Source organism: Vigna angularis, chromosome 3 (assembly GCF_016808095.1).
Source record: "Vigna angularis cultivar LongXiaoDou No.4 chromosome 3, ASM1680809v1, whole genome shotgun sequence".
NCBI classification, from domain to species: Eukaryota; Viridiplantae; Streptophyta; class Magnoliopsida; order Fabales; family Fabaceae; genus Vigna; species Vigna angularis.
The window spans coordinates 4,973,315-4,997,779 of record NC_068972.1 but is presented as its reverse complement, the minus strand read 5'-3'; the positions used below and the strand labels follow the sequence as shown (position 1 = coordinate 4,997,779).

At 38.4% G+C, this 24,465-nt stretch overlaps 1 protein-coding gene across 1 annotated transcript; it reads right to left on the bottom strand.

Moving 5' to 3' along the window:
• Nucleotides 1-2,754: 2,754 nt before the first annotated feature.
• LOC108325819 (protein SUPPRESSOR OF GENE SILENCING 3 homolog) lies at nucleotides 2,755-19,013 on the bottom strand. Its single transcript, XM_017558898.2, has 4 exons — nucleotides 18,897-19,013; nucleotides 17,870-18,791; nucleotides 7,088-7,395; nucleotides 2,755-3,287 (listed from the first exon to the last, which is right to left on the bottom strand). Exons 2-4 carry the CDS (start codon nucleotides 18,682-18,684, stop codon nucleotides 2,932-2,934), a joined length of 1,479 nt encoding a protein of 492 aa, XP_017414387.1. The 5' UTR covers nucleotides 18,685-18,791; nucleotides 18,897-19,013; the 3' UTR covers nucleotides 2,755-2,931.
• Between the last annotated feature and the right edge of the window lie 5,452 nt (nucleotides 19,014-24,465).

Below are 24,465 nucleotides of genomic sequence, written 5' to 3'. Positions count from 1 at the left end.
TAATAATTGTAGTATATTTATTGATTATAAATATCACTACCAAGCCAACTTGACTTGTAATCACATATTCAACTATATGCCCGATTTAAGACCGTACGTATTCAATTAATATATTTTTGATTCTATAATTTTATTTTTATTTAACTTAGTAACTTTTTTCGTTATGCGCGCAGGAAATAAATTAAATTAAAGAAAAGAAAAAGATTTAGATTGATTGAAAATTTATACATTTGAATTGATATGACATTATATTCCTCGTACACGTATATACAAAGAAGGTTTTCAGTTGATTCAGATTTGCTCATGTGATTATTCCAAAGTTATGAAATGATATCTGAATTCAAAACTAAACTGGTTTTATTAGTTTGACAATTGAAGGACCAACGTCTAATGCAAAACTAATCTAAACAAACTAATTAAGTTAATTTAATTTGTTTTTAAGGAAATAATCCAATGTATATATATGCATGAGAAAAGAAGGATGGACATGATTACGAATTTGATTTAGACGGTATTACTATTTTTTATTAATATAATGTGGGAACAATATAATTTGTCATTTGATTGTGAAAATATTTGATATCTATCATAAATATAAATTAAACTTTAAATTAATTAAAAAATTATACATAAATATATATTAAAAGTTATCTTAAATTTCTCTATCATGCCTTATTTTTTATAGAAGGATTTATTCTTACTTTATTCTTGTTTTAATATCAATGTAAGCAATATACAATTTTAAATGAAAAAAGAAAGAAAAAAAATATATAATAAAAAAGATGGAATAGAAAAATTTGTATAAGATCTGATGAATAAAGTTGTTAGTTGTGTGGAGAGAATGATATTAGTGGTGGTGAAATGAGTATGGAGAAAAAAAATATAATAAAAAAAATGGTGTGTGTCGTAGGAAAGAGTATATATAATAGGCGCGTAGGGGAGGAAAGAGAGAATGTATATGAATGGTAGAGATAAGGTAAGGAACTTTCCCAGAAATCGAAGATGGATCTGATGAGAGAGAGTGAGACAGAGAGGAGTGGAGCAGGAAGAGTCAGATAAAGTAGTAAAAGGGAATGAGATAGTAATCTAAACTAATTCAAACCAAAGGGTTAAAAACAGACAAACACAATAAACAACAGTACCTCCTGTCACACAAAGACACATGCATCCCTACAAATTTCTCTCTCTGTTAAATAACCTATAATTCCTCCTCCACACACCGCTTCCTTCCATCTCTCTCAATTAATAATTTTTATTTTTTTCAAATTATTTTTATATTTTCCTTCTATAACATTATTTTTTCTTCAACTCTTGTCAACCACTGTCCCAAAGCCATTAGTTAAAAGAACAAAAATAAACATCTCATACAAAATTATCTGGATATTTCGATAGGGTACGTTAACAACACCTTTTATATATATAAAAAAAAAAGATCACATTATATATTGTTTTAAAGCATCTTGTTTTCTTAGATAAAATAAATTCAGAAAGAGAAAACTTTAGCCGTCTATATAAAACTATCTCCAATTTACATACGGATCCATAATTTGTGAAATAAATAAATTAAACATTTTTTTTATTTGAAGGTTAATTATGCATATACATAAATGTCAAGAGTAATTGTCTGTTAATACTAACTTTGAAACGTGTGTATATATATATATATATATATATATATATATATATATATATATATATATATATATATATAACGTGGATTAATCATTCACGAAAATATAAAAAGTAGTACTACAGGATCATTCTGTATATAATACATTTTAATGCAAAAAATACATGCGAGTATCATTTTAATTTTGTTAGATAAAATTAATTTCATTAGTGAACCTGCCAATTGAAAACACATAAATTTGTTTCAATAAGCACGAGAATAAAAAATAAAAGCATACATGATTTTTCAGGCACTTCTAGGCCTAATTAGGTTTCCATGCTGATGAATGAAAACAAAAAATAAAACTATTACTAAAAGAAACTACATCTCCCAGCAAACGATATCGCTTGAAAGTAACAATCCTTGGTATCCTACGAACAAAAGAAAAACTACATCTCCCAGCAAATCTTTGTAGCCAGACCAGAGTATACCATCTTCAGTTATTTATAGACACTACTTCCGCTGATGTACATACAGACAGCGAGATCTGGCTTTACCTCCAACTCCAACATAATCCACCTATTTCTATTATAAATAATTTCCCAATACCACTTGTGGTGCAGGGTAACATACAAAATACATGCATCGGTGCCTTAAACTTTAGTAAGCTGTAATACAATCACATTGCTGCGAATTCAAAATCCACCAACTCCACCAATACCTTTTTCATTGAAACTTAAGGCCATATCATCAATAAGCCCTCCTTCTACATCCTTTGACCAAAAATTCAAAGAAAGGTTGAAAGAAAAAAATAGAGAAAACGAACACCAACAACTAGGAATTTGCAGTGGATAGAGGGTTTCCTCTATCAATTAAACTGAACTGCAAATAATCAATTAAAAGGGCTACTGATAAGGGATTTACAGAGTTCGCAGGAAATCATGAGTACACATTTCCATGCCCCGCCATTGTAATTAAAAAATGTAAACTGTAAACAAACAGTTCCCAGCCAACATGGGGAAAAGTTAGGATAAGACTAAGACTTTAGAAACCAGTCATTGACTTTAAGTGAGATAGTGCGTTCCAGGTTGTCAGATGGTGTAAAGGCATGCAAATCTTCTTAATGTGCCTAAATAGTAACTATGGCAGAAAATTCAGTATAAATTTAGAATTAAAATAAAAATGATGATAACGCTGCCTCCTATCGTACATTGAAACGGTCAGCAAAATACATAAAACCTTTTATCATCTTCAGGAATCGTCTCTATGCAACTGGAAAGACTTTCCATGTATCCCATTTTACATTGGCATATAGTCAAACACTACATGGGTGGTTTGTATTCTCTCCTGCTCTCTATGACAGCCTTCTTCCTTGTGTCAAAATCAACTTTGTCAAGATCAAAAGCAGTCCCAAGATAGCCATACAAGACCCTCCGTTTCTCTCCTTTTTTCTCATCCACCTTAACAAGGTTTGCATTATTTTCATCATCCTTTCCTAATGTTTGTGACTGCAGACGGGTCCAATCATTGCGTCCATGGTTTTCCTTCTCAAAGTGTTCAGCAAGTCGAATGGCCTCCTTAAAGCCTGATTGGTCCCCAGCAAATTTAACCAGTGTTATGCCCAAATGACCCTCTCTTCCATATAATGACTTTGATTTGCCACCCATAAATCCAAGCTCTGGAAAACCATGCATGAATATCAGATGGAAAAAATATAAAAGCTCACTATATCATCAGATATGAGAGGCTGATTCAAAAATAAACTTTAGAATTTGTTAGGTGCTTCCTAACAAGGAGCCTTTGCATAAATGCTTCCACCAAAGGCACTTAGACGAACTAATTTACATAAGCCCAACAAAATTGCTGTTCTTCAAGGAAAACTAAGAGGGAGTGAAATTTGGTGGAAGTAGAAGAGAACAAACAAAGGGCAGATCAGTGAGCAAACTATCTAAATCAAGAGAATAGAAAGCAAGGGAAGCAAATGAACTATTGGAGATAGATTTTTTGTATCATCTAATTTTTTACTCATCTGTATAGATGGTTTATTTAATTAGCACAAAACAGACTATTGGCAATATAATATAATATATTCAAAACCAAAAATAGGTCTAAACTGAATTAGCTTAAAGATTACTTAAAACGACAAGGTGACTAAGCACTTGCAGTAAGACCACAATCACGATTTACAAAGATTTGCTGAACTCACAAGCTAGTTGGTAATAAAAAAGAGAGTTTAAGAGAATTAGCTTATAGCTGTTTGAAAGAACAAAGTACCCAAGCACTTGCAATAGGACTACAATCCTGATTCACAGATAAGCTGAATTCACAAGCTAGTAGTTGATAAAAAAGAGGTAAGAGACACTAGATGCAATTGCACGTAGCTAGAAAAGTGAGAGATGAGAAAAAATAGAACAGCTCCCCCTCAAAAGAAAAAGTATGCAAGCAGAAAAGAAGCAACACTTCACTGGTCACTGAGATTTGATAAAGATAGTAGAGCCAGGCGCAATTGAAAGACATCAGGCACAAAAAACACTAGACAAGTACAGCATAATTCATATGGCTTAAAGGAAACCCATAGATCAAAAATCGACTCCTTTTCACCTTGTTCAAGATCAAGGCAGTAGCATTACCTTGACTAGTTAGTAAAGCTGACGATCTACAAATATAATTTAAATTTCCTGATCTTTATATATAACATCAATACTACAATATGTGCTAAAACAATGTGGTTAACAGATGAATAGTAATTATTTTCGCAAACAACAATCCTCAATAATGTTAACCCCTCATTCCTTTCCTCATTGTTCCAACAGATATCAATAAAATAATGTGTGCATAAACGATCTGTTACATGTGGGCATGCATAAAGAGATGGGTAAGAAAGGCATGCACATGCAACACTTAATATTCTCCATCGCTACATAAACATCCTTGGTGGTGCTTGATGCAAAATCAACATAGTTAGGCAAAAACTAGATAATGTCCAGAAATTACACACAGCTGAAGAGTTGTCCAACAAAAACATTCACCAAAACTTCTTGCTTGTTCTCCAACCGACCATCGTTAAAATATCAATATATTCATGGGAATAAATGCACAGCAACATACGTGCAGAATTACGTAAATAAATGGACAAGTTCATATGTCCAAACACAATTCAACTCAACAAACACATGCCCTGAAGGCTAGGTATCAAATCAAACGAAGAACACAGCTAGGCAACAACTAGATTAACATCAGAAAACTTGGTACAACATGAAAAGCAACACATCCTACTAGAATAACACAGTTAATAGCAACACACCCTAGTTCCTTGGTTGTACAATCAACTGTCATTGAGATACAAACACGATTGGACATGCATAAATACACAGGTAACAAATAAATATCCCCTAGTATTTATGCAATCCGGGTAGAAAGATCTATTTAAGAACAACTCTCCATCTATCTTCCAAGAAACAACTTTAAAGCTAGCCAAAGGAACTTAAAATTAAACAGAAGAATCAACCAATAAATCAAATTATGAGAGAGGGGCCGCAAGGATGCATTTCGATTCAGGTCACATATACAGTCTAAATAATGTGCTACGCAATGGATGCATTTAGGATTGGGAAGCTTACTCAACTAACACCAAAATCAATAAAATGTCATCAGGAGAAATAAAATTAAATTAAAGAAATTCATCAAATCCGAAGCACAAACTGTTTTATTCTCTATTTTTTGGCTTATATGTCCTCGTACTTGTTATTGCTTAAACTTATTCAAAGGATTATTTTAAAGGATCCCATGTTTGTTTGTCAATGAAGTATCTTTGTGCCAAAACCCATTTTGAGCTACTCACTCTCCATTGCCTTCCAGTTCTCATAGTTCAGTAAAGTATGCAAAGAATGGGTGGAGTGGAAGGGAATTTTAGTGGCCCACAACATGTAACTGACCACACTGATGATGAATTGGGACCAATGTTTAGTAGTTCCTTTGATGGACGAAGCAGAGTATAAAGGAGAGAAGTCATCATGAGGTTCAATGGTCCTTATTAGAAATGAATCTATGAAATGGTAACTCTTAAAAGAAAGGAAAGAACTTCTACACACATACACACATATATATATAGATATATATTTTGATTTAAATGTCTCAAAAATAAAATAACATCTATTATATATATCTAAGCATCATGTGGAGGAATGAAATAGTCCCCCCCCCCACCTCCCCCACATAAAGCTACATGCACAAACACACACACACACACTTCTCACCTAACATCAACACAATTTTCACCATCTGATTGTAGTTAGATGCACCTGTTGTGTATGTGTGTATCACTTTTGCATGCATGAACTTTGCTTCTGCACCTAACCAACTATGACATGTGAGTCCTGTTTTAGTATCAAACATCCTCCCAATGCATTCTAGTCACACTCTAAATCAAGAGTGATCCGTATTGCTTATTGAGAAGTTGAATCCTTAGGAAGCTATATCTAAAAGTTAGTACGACAATTACATCCAGCCAACCCAAAATCAATCAAAAAATTAAACAAAATAGCATTCAGTCCCACCATAAGGAAATTTAACCGATATGTAAATTTAACAAAAAGAATCTAACAATTCTAAACCATCTACTCGACTCAAGCATTATAAAAAAGTTCTGAAAACTTAATTCAAGTAAATCAAGAACGGTTTTATTTTGTAAAGTAGAATTAAACTTAAAATAAAAATTATCAACAATTTGTCATAATCTTGTCAAAGCTGTAATGGAGATGCATCCATGGATATAGAGTGAAACAAGTTCACTCATTGAGAACCAATAGCTGCACATAAAAAGCTATTCTTTTTACATACCAAAACAGAATACCAGAAAGTTCCAGAAAAACTAACTATAATTTGTAGATCTAACGAAAACAAGACAGTGAATTCAAACTGAGACATAAAGGGGCAGTACATAAGGACAAATTAGAAATGACCAAACTTTTGATAAATATAAATTTAGTTACTCAATACACAAACCAGATCAAGAACCTACCACGAAAATATATAAGACAGGACTTATTACTTCGCAAAATTAAAAAAAAAAAAAAAAAAGAAAAAAAAAAGCAAAAGAGCACCCTTGACAGAACAATCAACTCCAAAAACTTTTTTGATGTTTAATGGAAAGTCAAATAAAATCAAAATTTGTATTTTAAATATGGGGAGTCTCTACTGTCCCAGTTTCTAGTTTGATGTTGATGGGAAATCTTATACAGTCAAAATGACTTCTCATCTCCTCATCCTTGAAGTGTTACTGCCATAAGAATATTCCATTAAACATCAGCCTAAAACAGGGTTTTGCTGAAAGGAATATTGGGAAAGGTAACTAACTACTGAAAATGCTCTACAGGGTCAACTCAGTATGCATGCAAGAAAGATTTTCCTGAGCTCATAACCACCATTAACAGAGACATCATAATAGAAGACGATAAATAATGGAGGTTCACATTATACCTCTAATTTTATTATCCATAGTTTTGTTTCCCAAACCCTCCATACGGCCATCTCTATTTTTTCCTGTATTTGTGTTATGAATGATCACCAAAGGTGGCCACATGATCAAATCATTCTGATTTGCAGCTACTTCATCCGCAGATAAAAACTGATATGCCTTAGAGTTATCAGGAGGCTTTGAGTAGTTCCAACCCATTAAGACACACAGAGCTTTGTGCAATCCCAAATGTTCAACATGTGAATCAGCGTTATCTGAGTTGTAAGTGTGCATAATGAGAGCATGCATATCTGGAAAATCTTTAGCAGACCTGAAAGTTGGAATATCAAGGGCATTGAAGAATATACTTTAGGCTTCCATCCTGTAAGTACACAGAAAAGGCAAAGTAAAAGTACATGTTCACTTCCTTTCATTTAGATTTAAAACCTAAGATGTTCTTTCTGAAATCATACAGTGAACCAACATCTACATCAAAGCACCAACGTACTACTTAAGAAAACCTGAGAGTGGAGAAGCACAACCCGTGAAAGTTCTAATCAGCACTACAAATTAAGCTCGGTACCAAAGAGTTGCAGATTCCAAGATTTCCAAAGACAAAGTAACAACATAGAAAAATTATTCCATTTCGTGAAATATAAAGGTACATTGCTCTCTCTAAAGAGATACAGAAGGATAACTCTATTTGGTATAAAAAATTATCACCAATGATGCCAAGAGTCAACTTCAGAAGCAATGAACTAAAGGAAACTGACTGGACATAAACTGGGACTTGTACGGCTAAATTCCAGTAGAAAAGGAAGAGGTAAGCGAGAAAACTCAGAAGAAAATGTATATCATCAACTAAAGGAAGCAGGAGATAATTGTATATAGAATATATGCATGGTTCTAAGGTTCCACGAAAAAAAAAAGAGATGGAAGAAGCCCACCTGTGTATTAAGATAATAAGATCAACCTACGTCAAGATAATCTCTATCACCCTCAGAAAATGCCCATATGATCAAATTTCTTTTGAACAATTAAACTAAAAAATTACCCTAGTTTTAATTAACGAATGAATAACATAACAATACTCTAACAAACACTGCATCACATGATCAAAAATATTTAAAAGTCTTAATACATACAGAACAGAGAAGGCTATGCTGCCTTCATATATTAGAATAATTAAGAGTTTGATGGCAATGTATTACATTTTATAAATCAAGCAACATTAGAGAAAAGGGAGGAAGAAAAGGCAAACCAACACAGCTGGCTCCCATCATGTGGAATCTAGGAGGGTATAAATAGCCTTAAACAACCCCCCTGGAGCAGAGAGGCTTTTCTCACAATTTGATATTGTGGCTTCTCTAAACCCTAGGTTATATATTGTTGCTCCAAGGCCCAACATCTAAACCAAGTAACACTATTTCCAAAAAAAACGAAAGCAGAACTATTTCCATATTAAAAGGCATAGAGAACTATAAACTTGTTACAAATACAAAGCTAAATGAAGCAGTGTTAGGTTCCTAATTCAAGAACCTAATGTAAACGCACACTGAACAACCCGAAACTTCTGTATAACTCTCTTTGTATTATCCACAAACACGAATACAATGTCTGGATACAGCTAGGGAGCTTAACCTCCCCCTACAGGAATCACGCTTCCTTAACAACTCACAACAACCCTTTCTCTATTCAATTATTCACCCTTTTATACTACCCATCCCGCCTTTCTTAACTGTTATTGCAGTTAGGCTAACTAACTTCTAATTACTTCTCTTTCTCCTCTCATATACACGTAACTTCCTAACATTACCCTCCCCTTCTTCAGCAACCTTGTCCTCAAGGTTGAAATTAAAATCAGGATACTGATCTTGGATAGTCAACATGTCTTCCCACGTAGCTCCTTCGCTGCCACCCTCCTGCCACTGAACCAGGATCTGTTGTATTTTCTCATTCCCTAGCTGTCGTTGCCTCGTCCCCAACACTCTCACTGGCCAATATGTAGGCCCATCTGTTTGTAGCTCAGTTGGTAGACCCTTCTCAACCTTCTTTGATCTCACCGCTTTCTTGAGTTGTGACACATGAAAGACTGCATGTATACGTGCATTTTCTGGCAGCTGTAGTCGGAATGCCACTGGACCCACCTGCTGAAGCACCTGGAAAGGGCCAAAGTATCGAGCTGCTAGTTTAGGATGTAGACGAACTGGTATAGATGCTTGCTTATGGGGTCTAATTTTAAGATAGACCCAATCCCCCACTTTAATGTCCACATCTCTTCTCTTCTTATTTGCTTGATTCACCATTAAATCCTGAGCACGACTTAGGTGAAATTTCAGTTGTCTCAAAGCCTCGTCCCTTGTCATAAGATCTTGTGCAAATGCCTCTACCACTGACTCCCCCGGTACAAATCTGTTCAAGGATGGAGGAGCTCTTCCATAGACCGTTTCAAACGGCGTGCATCTCGCCGCTCCCTGGTAGCTGGTATTGTACCAGTACTCAGCCCACGGTAACACTGCATGCCAGTTCTTGGGCTGCTCTGAGCAAAAACATCTCAGGTATCCCTCCAAAATCCGATTAATGACCTCGGTCTGTCCATCCGTGGCCGGGTGGTAAGCAGTACTCATATTGAGTTGTGTCCCCTGCATTCTAAAAAGCTCCCTCCAAAACGTACTCAAGAACAAGGGATCTCGATCACTCACAATTGAGACAGGGACCCCATGTAGCCTGACAACCTCTCGGATAAACACCTCCGCCACCGTTTTAGCCGAATAAGGATGTCTAAGTGCCATAAAGTGTGCGTATTTGCTCAGCCTATCCACTACAACCAATATAGCATCATAACCTTGTGATTTAGGTAGCTTTACAATAAAATCCATGGTGATCTCCTCCCATACTGCTTGCGGTATCGGTAGAGGTTGCAACAACCCTTGGGGGGAAGCTGCCATATACTTGTGCTGCTGACAAATCACGCATTCAGCCACAAAATCGGTGACAGCTTTCTTCATACCCTTCCAATAAAGCGACTGGGCTATCCTCCTATATGTTCTAAATACCCCAGAATGTCCCCCGGTATTCGTTACGTGAAACTCAGCCAATAGTTTGGGAATCCAGGTAGATGTTTCGGATATTACAAGTCTCCCCTTGTAGTGCAGTCGGTCATTCTCTAAAGTATACGCCGCATGGCATTCGGGATCCCTTTGAATGTCAGTTATTATCTTTTTCAACGTCTCATCTCTTTCCACCTCCTTTAATACCTCCTGAAAATCCTGCCAGTAGGACCTAGACATCACTCGTAACTCTGCCTCCTCCATTTCTCCGGCTTCCTTCCTTGATAAAGCATCAGCCACCGTATTGGAACTCCCCTTCTTATACATGATTTCGAAATCATAGCCCATCAACTTGGCTATCCAGTTTTGTTGGCTATATGTAGTAATCCTTTGCTCCAACAGATACTTTAAACTGCGTTGATTAGTATGCACTAAAAACTTCCTCCCTAGTAGATAAGGTCTCCAGTGTTGGATGGCCAATACCAACGCCATTAACTCTTTTTCGTATATCGATTTGTTCATGGAAGTCTCGGACAGCGCTTTGCTAAAGAACGCAAGGGGTTTCTTGCTTTGGGTGAGTACAGCTCCTATTCCCCCTCCTGAGGCATCGCATTCAACGTGGAACTCCTGATTAAAATCAGGCAAAGTTAAAACTGGTGCTGTAGTGATCGCCTTCTTCAGTTCTGCCATGGCGTGACTGGCTTGCTCTGACCATAAAAATTTGCCTTTCTTCAACAACTCAGTCAAAGGCTTAGCTATTTTTCCATATCCCCTCACAAATCTCCTGTAATACCCCGTTAAACCCAGGAACCCCCTTAATGCTTTCAGAGTCTTCGGTTCTTTCCATTCTACCACGGCCTTGACTTTGTCCCCATCCATTTCAACACCGGCTTCTGAAATTTGATGCCCCAAGTACGCTATTTTCTTTTTCCCAAACTCACATTTCCTTTTGTTAGCTATCCAGTCACTTCCTTCTAATACTTCCAACACCAGATGTACATGTCCCAGGTGCTCCTCCCAACTGGCACTGTAAACTAAAATATCATCGAAGAAGACCAATACAAATTTTCGTAAGTACCTTTGTAACAGTTCATTCATCGCATTCTGGAACGTTGACGGTGCATTCGTGAGACCGAAGGGCATCACGAGGAACTCGTAGTGGCCCTGGTGAGTCCTAAATGCCGTTTTGTGTATGTCCTCTTCTCCCATTCTGACCTGGTGATAGCCGCTTTTAAGGTCGATCTTCGAAAAATAAGCAGCCCCTCTCAACTCGTCCAGGAGCTCTTCGATGACAGGGATGGGAAATTTGTTTGGAATCGTCGCTCGGTTTAACGCCCGATAGTCCACGCAAAAACGCTAGCTTTTATCTTTCTTCTGTACCAGTATCACCGGACTAGAATATGGACTCGAACTGGGTCGTATTATTCCCGCTCGCAGCATGTCAGCCACTTGTCTCTCGATTTCGCCTTTTAACAGATGTGGGTAACGATAGGGGCGGACGTTCACTGGGTTTTCTCCTTCTTTTAATGGTATCCGATGCACCAAGTCTCGAGTCGGTGGTAACCCCTGCACTTCTCGAAAAACACAGTAGTGCTTCTGTAGAAGCGTCCCCATCTCTGCCCTTTGTGCTTCTGACAAATCCACCTGTTCTTCCCGGTTCAGCTCATTCTCCACTCAGCCCAACTCCCAAATAATCAGCCATGACTCAGCATCTGTCATTTTCAACAAAGCGTGTGGCTCCACCAACTGTCGGGTTAGAGCAGGATCTCCTTGTATCACCACCCTTTTACCCCCCGTGCAATACCCCATGGTCATTGCCCTCCAATTTAACACTACTTCACCCAATTTTTCTAACCATTCCACCCCCAATATAGCATCGACTCCGCCTAACTCAGAGATGGAACTTCTCTTCAATCTCCGCCTCCCCCAGAACAACGACGACTCTCTCACAACAACCCCTCGTTATCTTTCTTTGTCCATCCCCTAGACTTACAGTATACGGGGCCGTATCTGTAATAGTTAGTTCCAACTCCTCCGCCAACCTCCGATTAATAAAATTGTGACTGGCCCCGCTATCAATAAGGACCAATACCTCTCGGTCTCCGATCTTCCCCTTCACTTTCATTGTTCGAGGATGAGTTAAACCCCCCGCTGAGCATGCAGATAATTCCATCGGTTTGACTTCTTGGTCGGTTTCATCATCGCCGCCGTCCTCCTCATCCTCCGCTAGCAACAAAACTCTCAAACTTCCTTCGGCACAACGATGGCCCGGCGCAAAAGGGCCCCCACATCGGAAACAGCGTCCTTCTTCCCTCCTCTTCAGATATTCGGGGTAAGGTAAGTTGCGCACCGCTCGCGCTCTGTTATCACCACCTCCGACGGTACTTCCCCTTACACTACCACTTGTCGTCCCTCCTTCTCGTCTCTTCGCGCCACTGTTCGCTGTCCCTCCCGGTCGATTCACCGATGACCGATCGGCATCCCCTCGAATGACCGCCGACGAGACCCGCGTACTCGTGGTGTTCGGCCTAAAGCCATTCCACACCCCTCCCCGCGCCTTGAACAGGGCATCCTCCACGTCCCGCACAATTCTCACCGCCACCATGAATTCTTGGGGGTCTTGGATACAAACTTGTCCCTTAACGTCCTCTCGTAAACCCGCGAGAAAAAAACCCAATACTAGCTCTTCCGCCAATCCCTGGGTTTGGCCCAGCAAGATTTCAAAATTTCTGACGTATTCTTCTACCGTTCCCTCCTGTCGTAGCGTCGCCATCTGTTCGAATACGGTTCCTCTGAAACCTCCTCCAAACCAATTCAACAATGCCAACTTCAAACCCGTCCACGAACGATTGGTTGCCTTATCTTTCCAGACCTTAAACCAATAACTTGCACTACCTTCCATGCTAATGTAGGCAAGTTCCACCTTGTCCTCCTCCGCTACCTTCTGGATGTCGAAGAAACGCTCTGCCCGACTAATCCAACTGTGCGGCTCCATTCCCTCAAACGCCGGTAGGTCCACCCGTTTCTGCCAATTATGTTGGAAGCTACCTTGGTCACGTCTTTCTTGATTATCGTTCACTGAATTACTGCTTCCGTCAGACCTTCCATCTTGATTGTTCACTCCGCCTCCCATGATCCGCATCATCTGCTGCATGTCCCGTCGTATCGCAGCGGTTTCCGCCTTAATCCCTTCTACCGTAATTTCAAGGTTCTCCAACCTTCCTTCCGTTTTGCTCTCCATCTCCGTCACCCCTCTCTCGATCCGGCAGGTCGGACCAAATGTTAGGTTCCTAATTCAAGAACCTAATGTAAACGCACACTGAACAACCCGAAACTTCTGTATAACTCTCTTTGTATTATCCACAAACACGAATACAATGTCTGGATACAGCTAGGGAGCTTAACCTCCCCCTACAGGAATCACGCTTCCTTAACAACTCACAACAACCCTTTCTCTATTCAATTATTCACCCTTTTATACTACCCATCCCGCCTTTCCTAACTGTTATTGCAGTTAGGCTAACTAACTTCTAATTACTTCTCTTTCTCCTCTCATATACACGTAACTTCCTAACAAGCAGGCGTTTTACAAATTCCATATTAGAAAACATAAGAGCTCTAGCTATATTATATGGCAACCTAAATTTCTCCAAAGACAAGCCACTGGCCCACAACAAAATAGAGATCAAGGAAAGATAATCATAGACGCATACGAATTACGAGATAAGCAACATCACAAGCATATCTGATCTAAGAATTAGGTTTCCCAATCCATCAGATCCTAAGGAATCATCAATTCACTTCATAGTAACATGTCAAAAAATACCATTTCCCACTATTTCTAATGAACTATAACAGCAACAGCAGAAATGCATAAGTTCAACAGTTACACTGGTCATTTCAATATGAATACTAATGGAAATGACTGAATACCGACAAAAGAAAACAACATATATGCAAATACACAAAAATTCAAGGGCTCACTACCTCACTACAAATTATTTTCCAATTATACCTCAACCAAAGATCTTCTTCCTACAAGATTTCCTGACCAGTAACAGAGCAAATGAAATCACATTATAAACTAGTTTCCAGTACTGTAGATTAAATTCGTACGTGAACATCAAACCAGTTGAGATTTTTATGGACTAAACGACTGAGAACTCTTGATACTCATAAGCATGACATCAGAAGCTTCGTGACTAGATTATATGCTGTCAACCATAAGCAATGAACTAAATTTGACAAAATGTTTCAAGGACAAAGTTTTCTAGGCTTAACTGAATGTGTGCTATAGCTGTCAGATTTTTGTGGGGGCTTGGTAACCACAGAATTTGTCTGCCCTAACGCCATGCTGAGTAAGGATGGAATGAGAGCTAATCAGTTAGCCCATCACCAATTTGACAGAGTGCGTTGGCATTTTCAACTTGCCAACCCACCAGCCAAATGTGCAACAATATTGAAATTTAAATCAGAACACTTACAAATTAAGTTCTAATTATTGATTTTAATTGAATAATTTAGCAAGTAATGGAAGTAATCCTCTTAACTTTTCCAATGAAATGTATTAATTAACCAGTCAAAGACTTAAAAGATATTTTCATGATTAAGTGTGACTAATATATATATATATAGCATATCCTCTGACAAGAAAAGCCAAGGACTTCAGCCAAAGCTGACTATGGTGGGCCATCCCATGCAGAACCGCTTTCTGCAGGCTACTGGTGCAACAGGCTAGCATGTTTTGCCACCCCTAAGGTTGAGCAAAAATCGATAGATGACAAGGGCTTGCAAAAAAGAAAAAATGGACACCACAGTAGCCTGCAGCAGCCGGAAAGTAAAAATTATCAAAGGACATAGCAGTTGCCAGAAAGCAAACAAAGCTCAAAGGACACAGTGACAGCTGAAAAGCAAAACGCTCAAAGAACACCATAGAAGCCCAAAAACAAAAGAAACTCAGGACATGGCAACTGTGGAAAAAGCAAAAGTTCTAAGAAAACACAATAGTCATCGGAAAGCAAAAATGATCAGATGCACAATGACTGTTGGAGAGCAAAAAATGCTCATCGCTCAGAGATAAGTGATTCCGGTGCTGGTGTTCATCAGCTGACAAGAGCTCATCAAAAAGGCATTGGTGGTGAGCAGAAACACCACCATCAAACAATAACATTAGCAGTGAACAATGATGGGTTGGTGAACAGTGACATTGGTGATGAGCACGGTAACTTTTGTGAGCAATAACAGCTGACAAAAAACAAAAAACATCGGAAGCATACACTGTTTCCAAAAAAAACAAATACACTTATGAGCAATAGGTCCATTGAGAAAGCACAGATTAGGATTTCCTTCTAACTAGGCTCTTGACACCATTTTGAAAGACTTAGTGACAAAACAGGTCATAGAAAATGGTATGCTATGGTACCATGTTGAGAACATAGAAACCAAGAATGAATATAATGAATTTTGTGTGTTGTGTACACACATGATTATTCTTATTATTTATAATGAAGAAATACAAATGATAACGAACAAAATTAATATCTAATAATGAAAAAATTGGGTAGGAAATTTCCCTATCATATCCCTTATTTAATGCAATCTTGAATAAAGTGAACAGAGAAAACAGAGAGAATGAACTAAACGTATTTTATTAACATCACACACTGAAACATATGTTCACTGACTTATTTATACATGTCAGCTGTTATACACTGCCAGCTGTAACTGTTATACACTTGACAGCAGTACAAGAAAATAAAATAGATACGCTAAAATAGAACCTAAAGCTGTACAATACAAAATATCGCATACCAGCCAACTATAGGTAACTATAGTATACTAACCACTCCCCTCAAACTCAAGGAGAAGATTTTTCAAAAGAAAAATGCTTTACATTGAGTTTGGCACAAGGAAGAGCAAAACGTGTTGAAGGGAGAGCCTTAGTTAAGACATCACACACTGAAACATACGCTCACTGATTTATTTATACATGTCAGCTGTAACTGTTATACACTTGACAGCTGTGCAAGAAAATAAAATAGATACACTAAAATAGAACCTACGGCTGTACAATACAAAATTACGCATACTAGCCAACTATAGGTAACTATAGTATACTAACAGCCCCCCTCAAACTCAAGGAGAAGATTTTTCAAAAGAAAATTCTTCATATTGAGTTTGGCACGAAGAAGAGCAAAACGTGTTGAGGGAGAACCTTAGTTAAGATGTCACACGCACACACACATGCCAGGGGTGGCACAATTGGACAGCAGCAGCATGGACAGATGAAGTTGGTAAGAGTGAGGAAGTGAGGGGTGGCACAATAGGGTTTTTCTAAAGTTTTGTTGGGTTTGGTTTAGGTTTTTGGTTGTATGACCCAACCCCCCTTTTTGAAAAAAAAATTAAGTGGCTCGGCTTTGGCCCAGTAAGGAAACAAAATCCACAAATAAGTATACAGACTCGAGTTGGGCTGCATGACCCAAAACTTTTTCCTTACTCAAGAGATATATGTGGAAATGACAACACCATTAAAGCCATGGCCGATCCACAGTGCCATACCGCAACCCCCATAGCAACAGCAACAAACCATGACAGAAAACCTGATTCACCACTGCCTTGTTGAGGTGGCGGGGGACAGAAGTGCAACCGCAGTCCACTGTCGATGATATTTGATAACCCTGATCTAGTTTAGGATTAGCTTGCCATCTCACCCTAATTAAATATTTTTGCAGATGATATACTTTTGATTGAGAAATTAAGGGAAGTAGTTAGCTTAAACGTGAGCTTTGGAGACAGACTTTAGAAGCAAAGGACTGTCACTAAAGTAGGAGTACGATAAATTACATACATTGCTATTTTACCAAGGGACAAACAAAATATGACCTAGAAGTAAAAATGAAAGAAGACATCAGACACAAGTTTCAAAGTTTAAATATTAGGAATGAATATTACAAAATGATGGGTAAATTAACAAGAACGTCACACAGGACTACTAAAATAAAAATAAAAAGCATTAGGAATTGTCTACGAACAATAGTGAAGTTCAAGGAGATGTTTTATCGTACAGCTATACTTTATGATATTGCATTTTGAACTTTAAAGGAACAACAGAAAAAGCAGGTAGTAGTAGAACGGATACGCTACATGAGGAGGAAACAGTAGGATCGGGAACCTAGTATTTTCGAAACCTAAGCTCCAGACAAATCCAAGTGGTAAGGGGTGTTAACCTGAAATAAAGTAATCAACTTCCACTACTGAACTGAACTGCACAGGTATACAAGACAGGAAAGATCTGTCCTCCAAAACTAAAGACACCTAATTTCTTACAAATTTAGAGCTATCACAAAAATTCCAAAAGTAATAACACTTCTTTTGTCTCCCTATATCTAGTAAGCTAAAAAGGTAGTCAAAGGAGCGCCTCAAAAGCAAATACATCTTGCCCCAATGAAGTCCAGACCAACCACTTTGGTTCTCCAAAATTTCAATATAACCGGTTGTCAATCTTCTATACCTTAGCAGCAAGAAGCTGGGACACCTAAATTTTGCTACTTACGATTGTCATGCTAAGATGGAAAAGTTAACCGGAAAAAAAATAGCGTTATGTATTTTTTTATGCCTATTGTCTGAAGCTACCGAAGCCCGTATCCCCCTCAAGGCCATCAACTAATTCCTTGCTTTCAACGATATAAATAAATAATACACGACAGACAGACAAACTTCGAAGAAACAATGGCAATGATGTGAATAGCACCAAACCTGCCAGTGCCACAAGCAAGACAGTGAAGACGTCCCTGCTTCCCATCCTCCAAGTAACTCCTCTTCTGCGAGACATTCTCGTTGATGAGTTTCGCGAAGTTAACGAAGGCTTTCTTCAGGGCGTCCTGATCCACCTGCGGGTGCCTACTGAAACTCGACCCGTCGTGCCTCGAGTGCTTGGAGGGCCTCATTTCAGGGGGGTCCACTAACTCACGCTTGAGGGGGGTACCGCCGCTGGGGCCCGCAGAGAACTCGCCGCCGGAAATCCTAGAGAGGCCATTGGCGTTACGAAGGAGCTGCTCCCTCTGCCTGGCGAGGTCATCCCGGGAGCCATCGTCTTCGCCGTACTTGCGCTTGGCGGCGCTGGGAGGGAAGTCGGGGAGGCGGAATCGGCCGGGGCTGAGGGGAGGAGGGAAGCGGTGAAGGAAGTCGAGAGGGCGGGGCGCAAAGTCCTGGTAATCGGGGGGAAGGGCGAAGTAGGAGCGGACGCTGCCGTCGGCGAGGACGATGGTACGTCGTTCGAGCATGTGGAAGCCGTAGGCGGGAGGAGGGGGTGGGCCGAGAGGGGCGGGGTCTGGGAAAGGGAAGGGGAGAAGGGGAGGGTGATCAGATGGGTGTTTGGGGCTAGGGTTAGGGTTAGAGTTGGGTTTGGGCTTGGGTTTGGGGGAAGGGGCGGTGGAGGGTTTGGGATCGGGTGGGGATTTGACGGTGGAGGAGTTTGGTTCCCAGCGGGATTTACGGTGGGAGGCGGAGGCGGTGGAAGAGGGCGGAGGTTTGTTGTGAAGAGAAGACTTGGGATGGTTGCCGCCGGCCATCCTGCACGGAGGAGATTCCAAGGGATCTTTGCCGATCTTTGTCTAACCGGCTAAATTTGACGGCCGGGGCACTGCTTTCTCTGCTTTAATACTCCGGCCCTTTCCAACTTTACCAGGTGAGTTTCACGAGTTTAGTTTTAAAACAACGAAGAGATTAAACGAAAAAGAAAATAAATAAAGAATCATTCTGGTGGGAAGAAGAGGAACCTCACTTTTATTTTGGAGCTCAAGGCTCTGATTGACCATTATCAACAAAATTTCTTCAAAAAAAGGAATCCATTTACCAAAGCTTACAAAAAGCAACTCTTGAAAATTTATTTGCTGTTTGTTAAAAAGTGGCAATAAGATTTTGAGTGTGTTCTCTGATTTTTTTAAAATAATATTTAATTCGTAGAAAATAAAATTATTTATATAAAAAACATGTTTATAATTATATTATATTTTTATATTATGAATATATATATATATATATATATATATATATATATATATATATATATGGGTTTGTTAATTTACCCAAAGTCTTTTTTAAGTTAATATATTTTAACGAAGTGTATCAAGTTTTAACGAAAAAAAAATTCTCATTCAAAGAAAAACATACTTTAAACTCAAGCATATTTTAATAATTTTAATATTTAATTTAAAATAAAAAATAAAAATTATTTATTTATCATCCATGACTTAATAAAAAAATCATAAATGCTAAACTTTCAATCCTAAACCATAAATCCTAAATTATAAACCCTATCATTCATGATTGCTGTGTATTAGTAGTTATTATCTTTTATTATATATTTTTAAAAGGGAATTGTTTTTTAAAATAAAAAATAATAATTACTAATACATGTAACATCCCAATTATTATAGCATTAAACTATAATAGAGTTCTTACATCATTGATACAATAGAACAGTTGATAGGAGGAGGAATAACAGTTTTCCTCATTATTATACAACCCTCACTCAAATTTTCAAACTAAAATACAGTTCACACTTAAAACATAGACTAAAATTATAAGGCTCATTCTTAAAACTAAGCTTCCGTCGATCCTCCATCTAAAGCTTGCTCCACCGGCATATCAGCAACTTCTGCTCCCATCCACCGGATAATCATCGCCAAACAAAATACATAACACAAAATAGCAACCACACAACAGACAAAGCAAGGGTGAGCTAATGCAACATAAAAGGTTATGGTAAATTACATAAATAACTAATTTTCCAACTTACAAGTTAAATTACTCAATAATACAATAAACATACCATACTCATCGTAAATTCACTCATCCAGATATTCGTATGAATATTGAACTCTTAGCTAGTTCTATACTTACAGTGGTACTTTACTCAGCTACATCATATCCTACTCTGTCCCCAAACTGGATCTTCGGACATGGATGTACTTATTCGCTAGCTCAATTATTCTATCCTACTCTGTCCTCCAAACTAGATCTTCGGATATGAATATCACCACTGAAGCTACATCCTTCCTACTCTGTCCACTCACACTGTGGATCTTCGGTAAGGATTTTCCACTCTCCACCACATAGCTTTCTCTCTAAGTGAGATTGAGACTATTGAGAGCATAAGAATGAACCCCTAAGTCGGAGTTCCTATATTCATACGTACAGTACTTGACACAAAATCAATAAGGAGTTCCTCCTTGGAACTCTATCCACACTCTCCATTCATAAATACGCATGTCAACATATTATCATCTTATTCATATCTCAAAAACATAACTCGTACATACTCAGACATTTCAATTCATCACAGAAACATCACTTATTAACACATATATCTATGTGATCTATTACTTCGAACATTTAAGTAGTTCAAACAGCTTGGAAACCCTCACCAATGGCTCCGGAAGGGTCAAAAACCCCCAGAACGACCTAAAGAACGTCCAAAACGAACATCCAGAACTCCCAAAACATCAAAAACACTAAATTTGTCACTCATAACTCGCTCCAGCGAGTTGACTAACTCGCTCCAGCGAGTTTACCATTCCAGAATCACAAAAATTCAATTTCCGAACTATACCGACTATTCCTTTCATCATACAGGCCTTCTAAACATACAAAAACTCATCCTTAATCATCACAGATACCAAAAATACTCCCAACATCAAAGATTCATGTCTTAACTCTATAAACTTCATTTTTCCTCATAAGATTTCTTTCTAAATCAATACTTAAAATTTTTTTTATAAAGTCTTCACTCATCTCATATTAACAACCCAGATTCATCCAAATCTTATAAACATCTAAAGTCAATATATTAATGGAAGACAGCGGATAAACGGATAAATAGTACAATTTCAACATTTCATATCAAAAACCTAGTCTCCTTTTAAATCCATAAACCGATTCAAAATCTTCAAACCATACATATACCTAAAAACTTCCACCGATTCAAATTACCAAAATCTCATCAAAATCATCAAAACAGAAGCATATCCCAATTCCAAACCGTACATCAATTCAAAAGATACAACAGAAGCAGAATTTCATTCTAAAATCATAAAGAGAATCAAAATCCTAAACATATACCAAATTTAAGATCATACAGAAACATAAAGACTCAAGGTTAGCTCCCCTTACGGTTTTCTCCTCAGCTAATCTTCCAAAAACTCTTTGCGAACGTTCCCCCGACTCAAAACAGAACTCCAAAGTCTCTCTGCTTCAAAACCTTCGTGCTCTGACCTCCGGTTCAACTTAGGAACTTCTCTCAGCCCCAAAACACTCTTAAATAACCATAAAAACGTGTTTAAATAGTAAAAACGCGTTTAAATAGTAAAAACGCGTTTACCCAGTCAAAAACGCGTTCAAAACGCGTCAAAAACGTGTTCACTCACTGGGACAACTTTGTCAGTCTGGTTGAACCCCTTCCCGATGTCGGAATTACGCGTATGAGTACTCGAATCGAAGCTATTCGAATCTACTTTCTAATGGAAGAAGAATCAACTCAATATCTAATTTATAAAAAAAAATATAAATGAAATACTAAACCTTGTCAAAGTCGACAGCATTGTATTTTGTAATATATTTCGTACTTTTGTTACAACTTGTTACATCTTGAGTTTTCTTAGTCTCCTAATGACCCAAACTTACTATTTCTTCTAATTTTCAGGGTCTTACATTCTTCCCACCTTTAAAATTTTTCGTCCTCGAAAAATGCACTTGTTAATCAAACAGATGAGGATAGAAGGTCTTCATTTCTTCTTCCAATTCCCAAGTCATCTCTTGGGTCTTCTCATTCCACAATACTTTGACTGTACGAATATCCTTTCCTCTTAGTTGCTTCGCCTGAACATCAAGAATTCGTACTGGTTTTGCGTCTAATGACAAATCTTCTCTGACTTGAACGTCATCCACTTCGAGTACATGATCAGGACTTGACACATATTTCCTCAATTGAGATACGTGAAATACATTGTGCAAGTTTGCCAGTTGAGGAGGTAGTGCAATCTCATATGCTACTGGTCCAATTCTCTTGATGACTTGGAATGGACCAAGAAACTTCGGAGATAACTTCTTGGATCTGATAGCTCTCCCTACTCCAGTCATCTGAGAAACTCGTAGAAACACGTGACTTCCCACTTCAAACTCAAGAGGCCTTCGCCTATGGTCTGCATAAGACTTCTGTCTGCTCTGTGATGCCTTCATCCTTTCCTGTATCAGTTTCACCTTTTCTGTTGTTTGCTGAATCAATTCTGGTCCTAACATCACTGTTTCTCCTTCTTGGTACCAACATAGGGGTGTCTTACATCTCCTACCATACAGTGCTTCATATGGTGTCATGCCAATGCTTGCATGATAGCTGTTGTTGTAAGTGAATTCAATCAATGGTAAGACCTCATCCCAAATACCCAAGTGATCTAAAACACAAGTCCTCAACAGGTCTTCTAAGGATTGAATCGTCCTCTCAGACTGTCCATCAGTTTGTGGATGATACGCAGAGCTCATATGTAATTTGCTACCCAACTCACGTTGTAAAGACTGCCAGAATTTCGATGTAAATCGCGGATCCCTGTCTGACACTATGCTCGATGGTATTCCATGTAGTCTCACTACTTCTTTTATATACAGTTGGGCAAGCTTCACCATAGACATCCTCAGATTCATCGCCAAGAAGTGAGCGCTCTTTGTCAACCTATCTATCACAACCCAGATAGCATCATGCCCCTTACCTGTCCGTGGTAAATGTGTTACAAAATCCATGGCAATACTGTCCCATTTCCACTCAGGTACCTCAAGCGGTTGCAACATACCCCCAGGTCGTTGATGTTCCACTTTAGCCTTTTGACATGTCAAACATGTTGATACAAATTGTGCCACATCTCTTTTCATTCCAGACCACCAGAAAGACTCCTTGAGATCTTGATACATCTTGGTCATACCAGGATGCATGCTAAGACGACTTTTATGTCCTTCTTCGAGAATCAACTTTTTCAGCTCAATATCATCTGGAATACAAACTCTGCCTCTAAATCTCAAAATACCATCAGCTCCTAACATAAATTCTCTAGCTTGATCTGTACCCAATAAACCTACCGTCTTTTGTAGCTCGGCATCTAATAATTGTTTATCTCTGACCAAACTCAACAAATCACTTGATATCACTAAGTTATTACAACTGATGAAATCGGACTTCAACTCAACATACAACTTCATATCCCTGAATTTCTCGATCAATTCTAACTCCTTTACCATCATAGTGGATACATGCACCATCTTTCTGCTCAGAGCATCTGCTACTACATTAGCCTTACCGGGATGATATAGAAGTTCAAACTCATAATCCTTCAAAAACTCCATCCATCTTCTCTGTCTCATGTTCAATTCCTTTTGATCAAAAAGATATTTCAAACTTTTATGATCGCTGAACACTTGGAACTGTGCGCCATAAAGGTAATGCCTCCAAATCTTCAAAGCAAAAACGACAGCTGCCAACTCTAAATCATGAGTGGGGTAATTCTTCTCATGATTCTTAAGTTGTCTCAAAGCATAAGCTACCGCTTTCTTTTCCTGCATAAGTACACAGCCCAGTCCTTGATATGAAGCATCACAATATACTTCGAAAGATCTTCTTGGGTCAGGGATCACTAATACAGGAGCACTTGTCAACCTCTGCTTTAGTTCCTGAAAACTGGCTTCACATCGGTTTGTCCAAGCAAATGGATGATCTTTACGAGTTAATTGCGTCAATGGTGACACAATCTTGGAGAATCCTTCTATGAATCTACGGTAGTACCCTGCTAATCCTACGAAGCTCCTGATCTCAGTTACAGACTTAGGTCTCTCCCATTGAAGTACAGCTTCGACCTTAGCCGGATCTACCGATATTCCACCATCCGATATGACATGTCCCAAAAATTGCACATCTTTCATCCAAAACTCACATTTGGACAACTTGGCATACAACTTTTTATCTCTTAACACCTTAAGAACTGTTCGAAGGTGATCCACATGTTCTTCCCGAGTCTTGGAGTATATAAGAATGTCGTCTATGAAGACCACGACAAACTTATCTAAGAAAGGTCTGAATATCCTATTCATATAGTCCATGAATACAGCAGGAGCATTGGTTACACCAAAAGGCATAACCACGTATTCATAATGTCCATATCTAGACCTGAAAGCAGTCTTTTGTACATCTTCTGCCTTTACTAAAATCTGATGATAACCTGATCGTAGATCAATTTTCGAAAACACTTTCGCTCCATGTAACTGATCCATTAAGTCGTCGATTCTTGGCAACGGGTACTTGTTCTTGATAG

Excerpts from the sequence above, each read along its gene's own strand:
- LOC108325819 (XM_017558898.2), bottom strand. The coding sequence starts at position 18,684 with ATGGCCGGCGGCAACCATCCCAAGTCTTCTCTTCACAACAAACCTCCG. Across the intron at positions 7,396-17,869 it reads CTTGCTTGTGGCACTGGCAG|GTCTGCTAAAGATTTTCCAG; the intron begins GTTTGGTGCTAT and ends TCCAACTTTCAG. Across the intron at positions 3,288-7,087 it reads TATGGATAATAAAATTAGAG|AGCTTGGATTTATGGGTGGC; the intron begins GTATAATGTGAA and ends ATGGTTTTCCAG.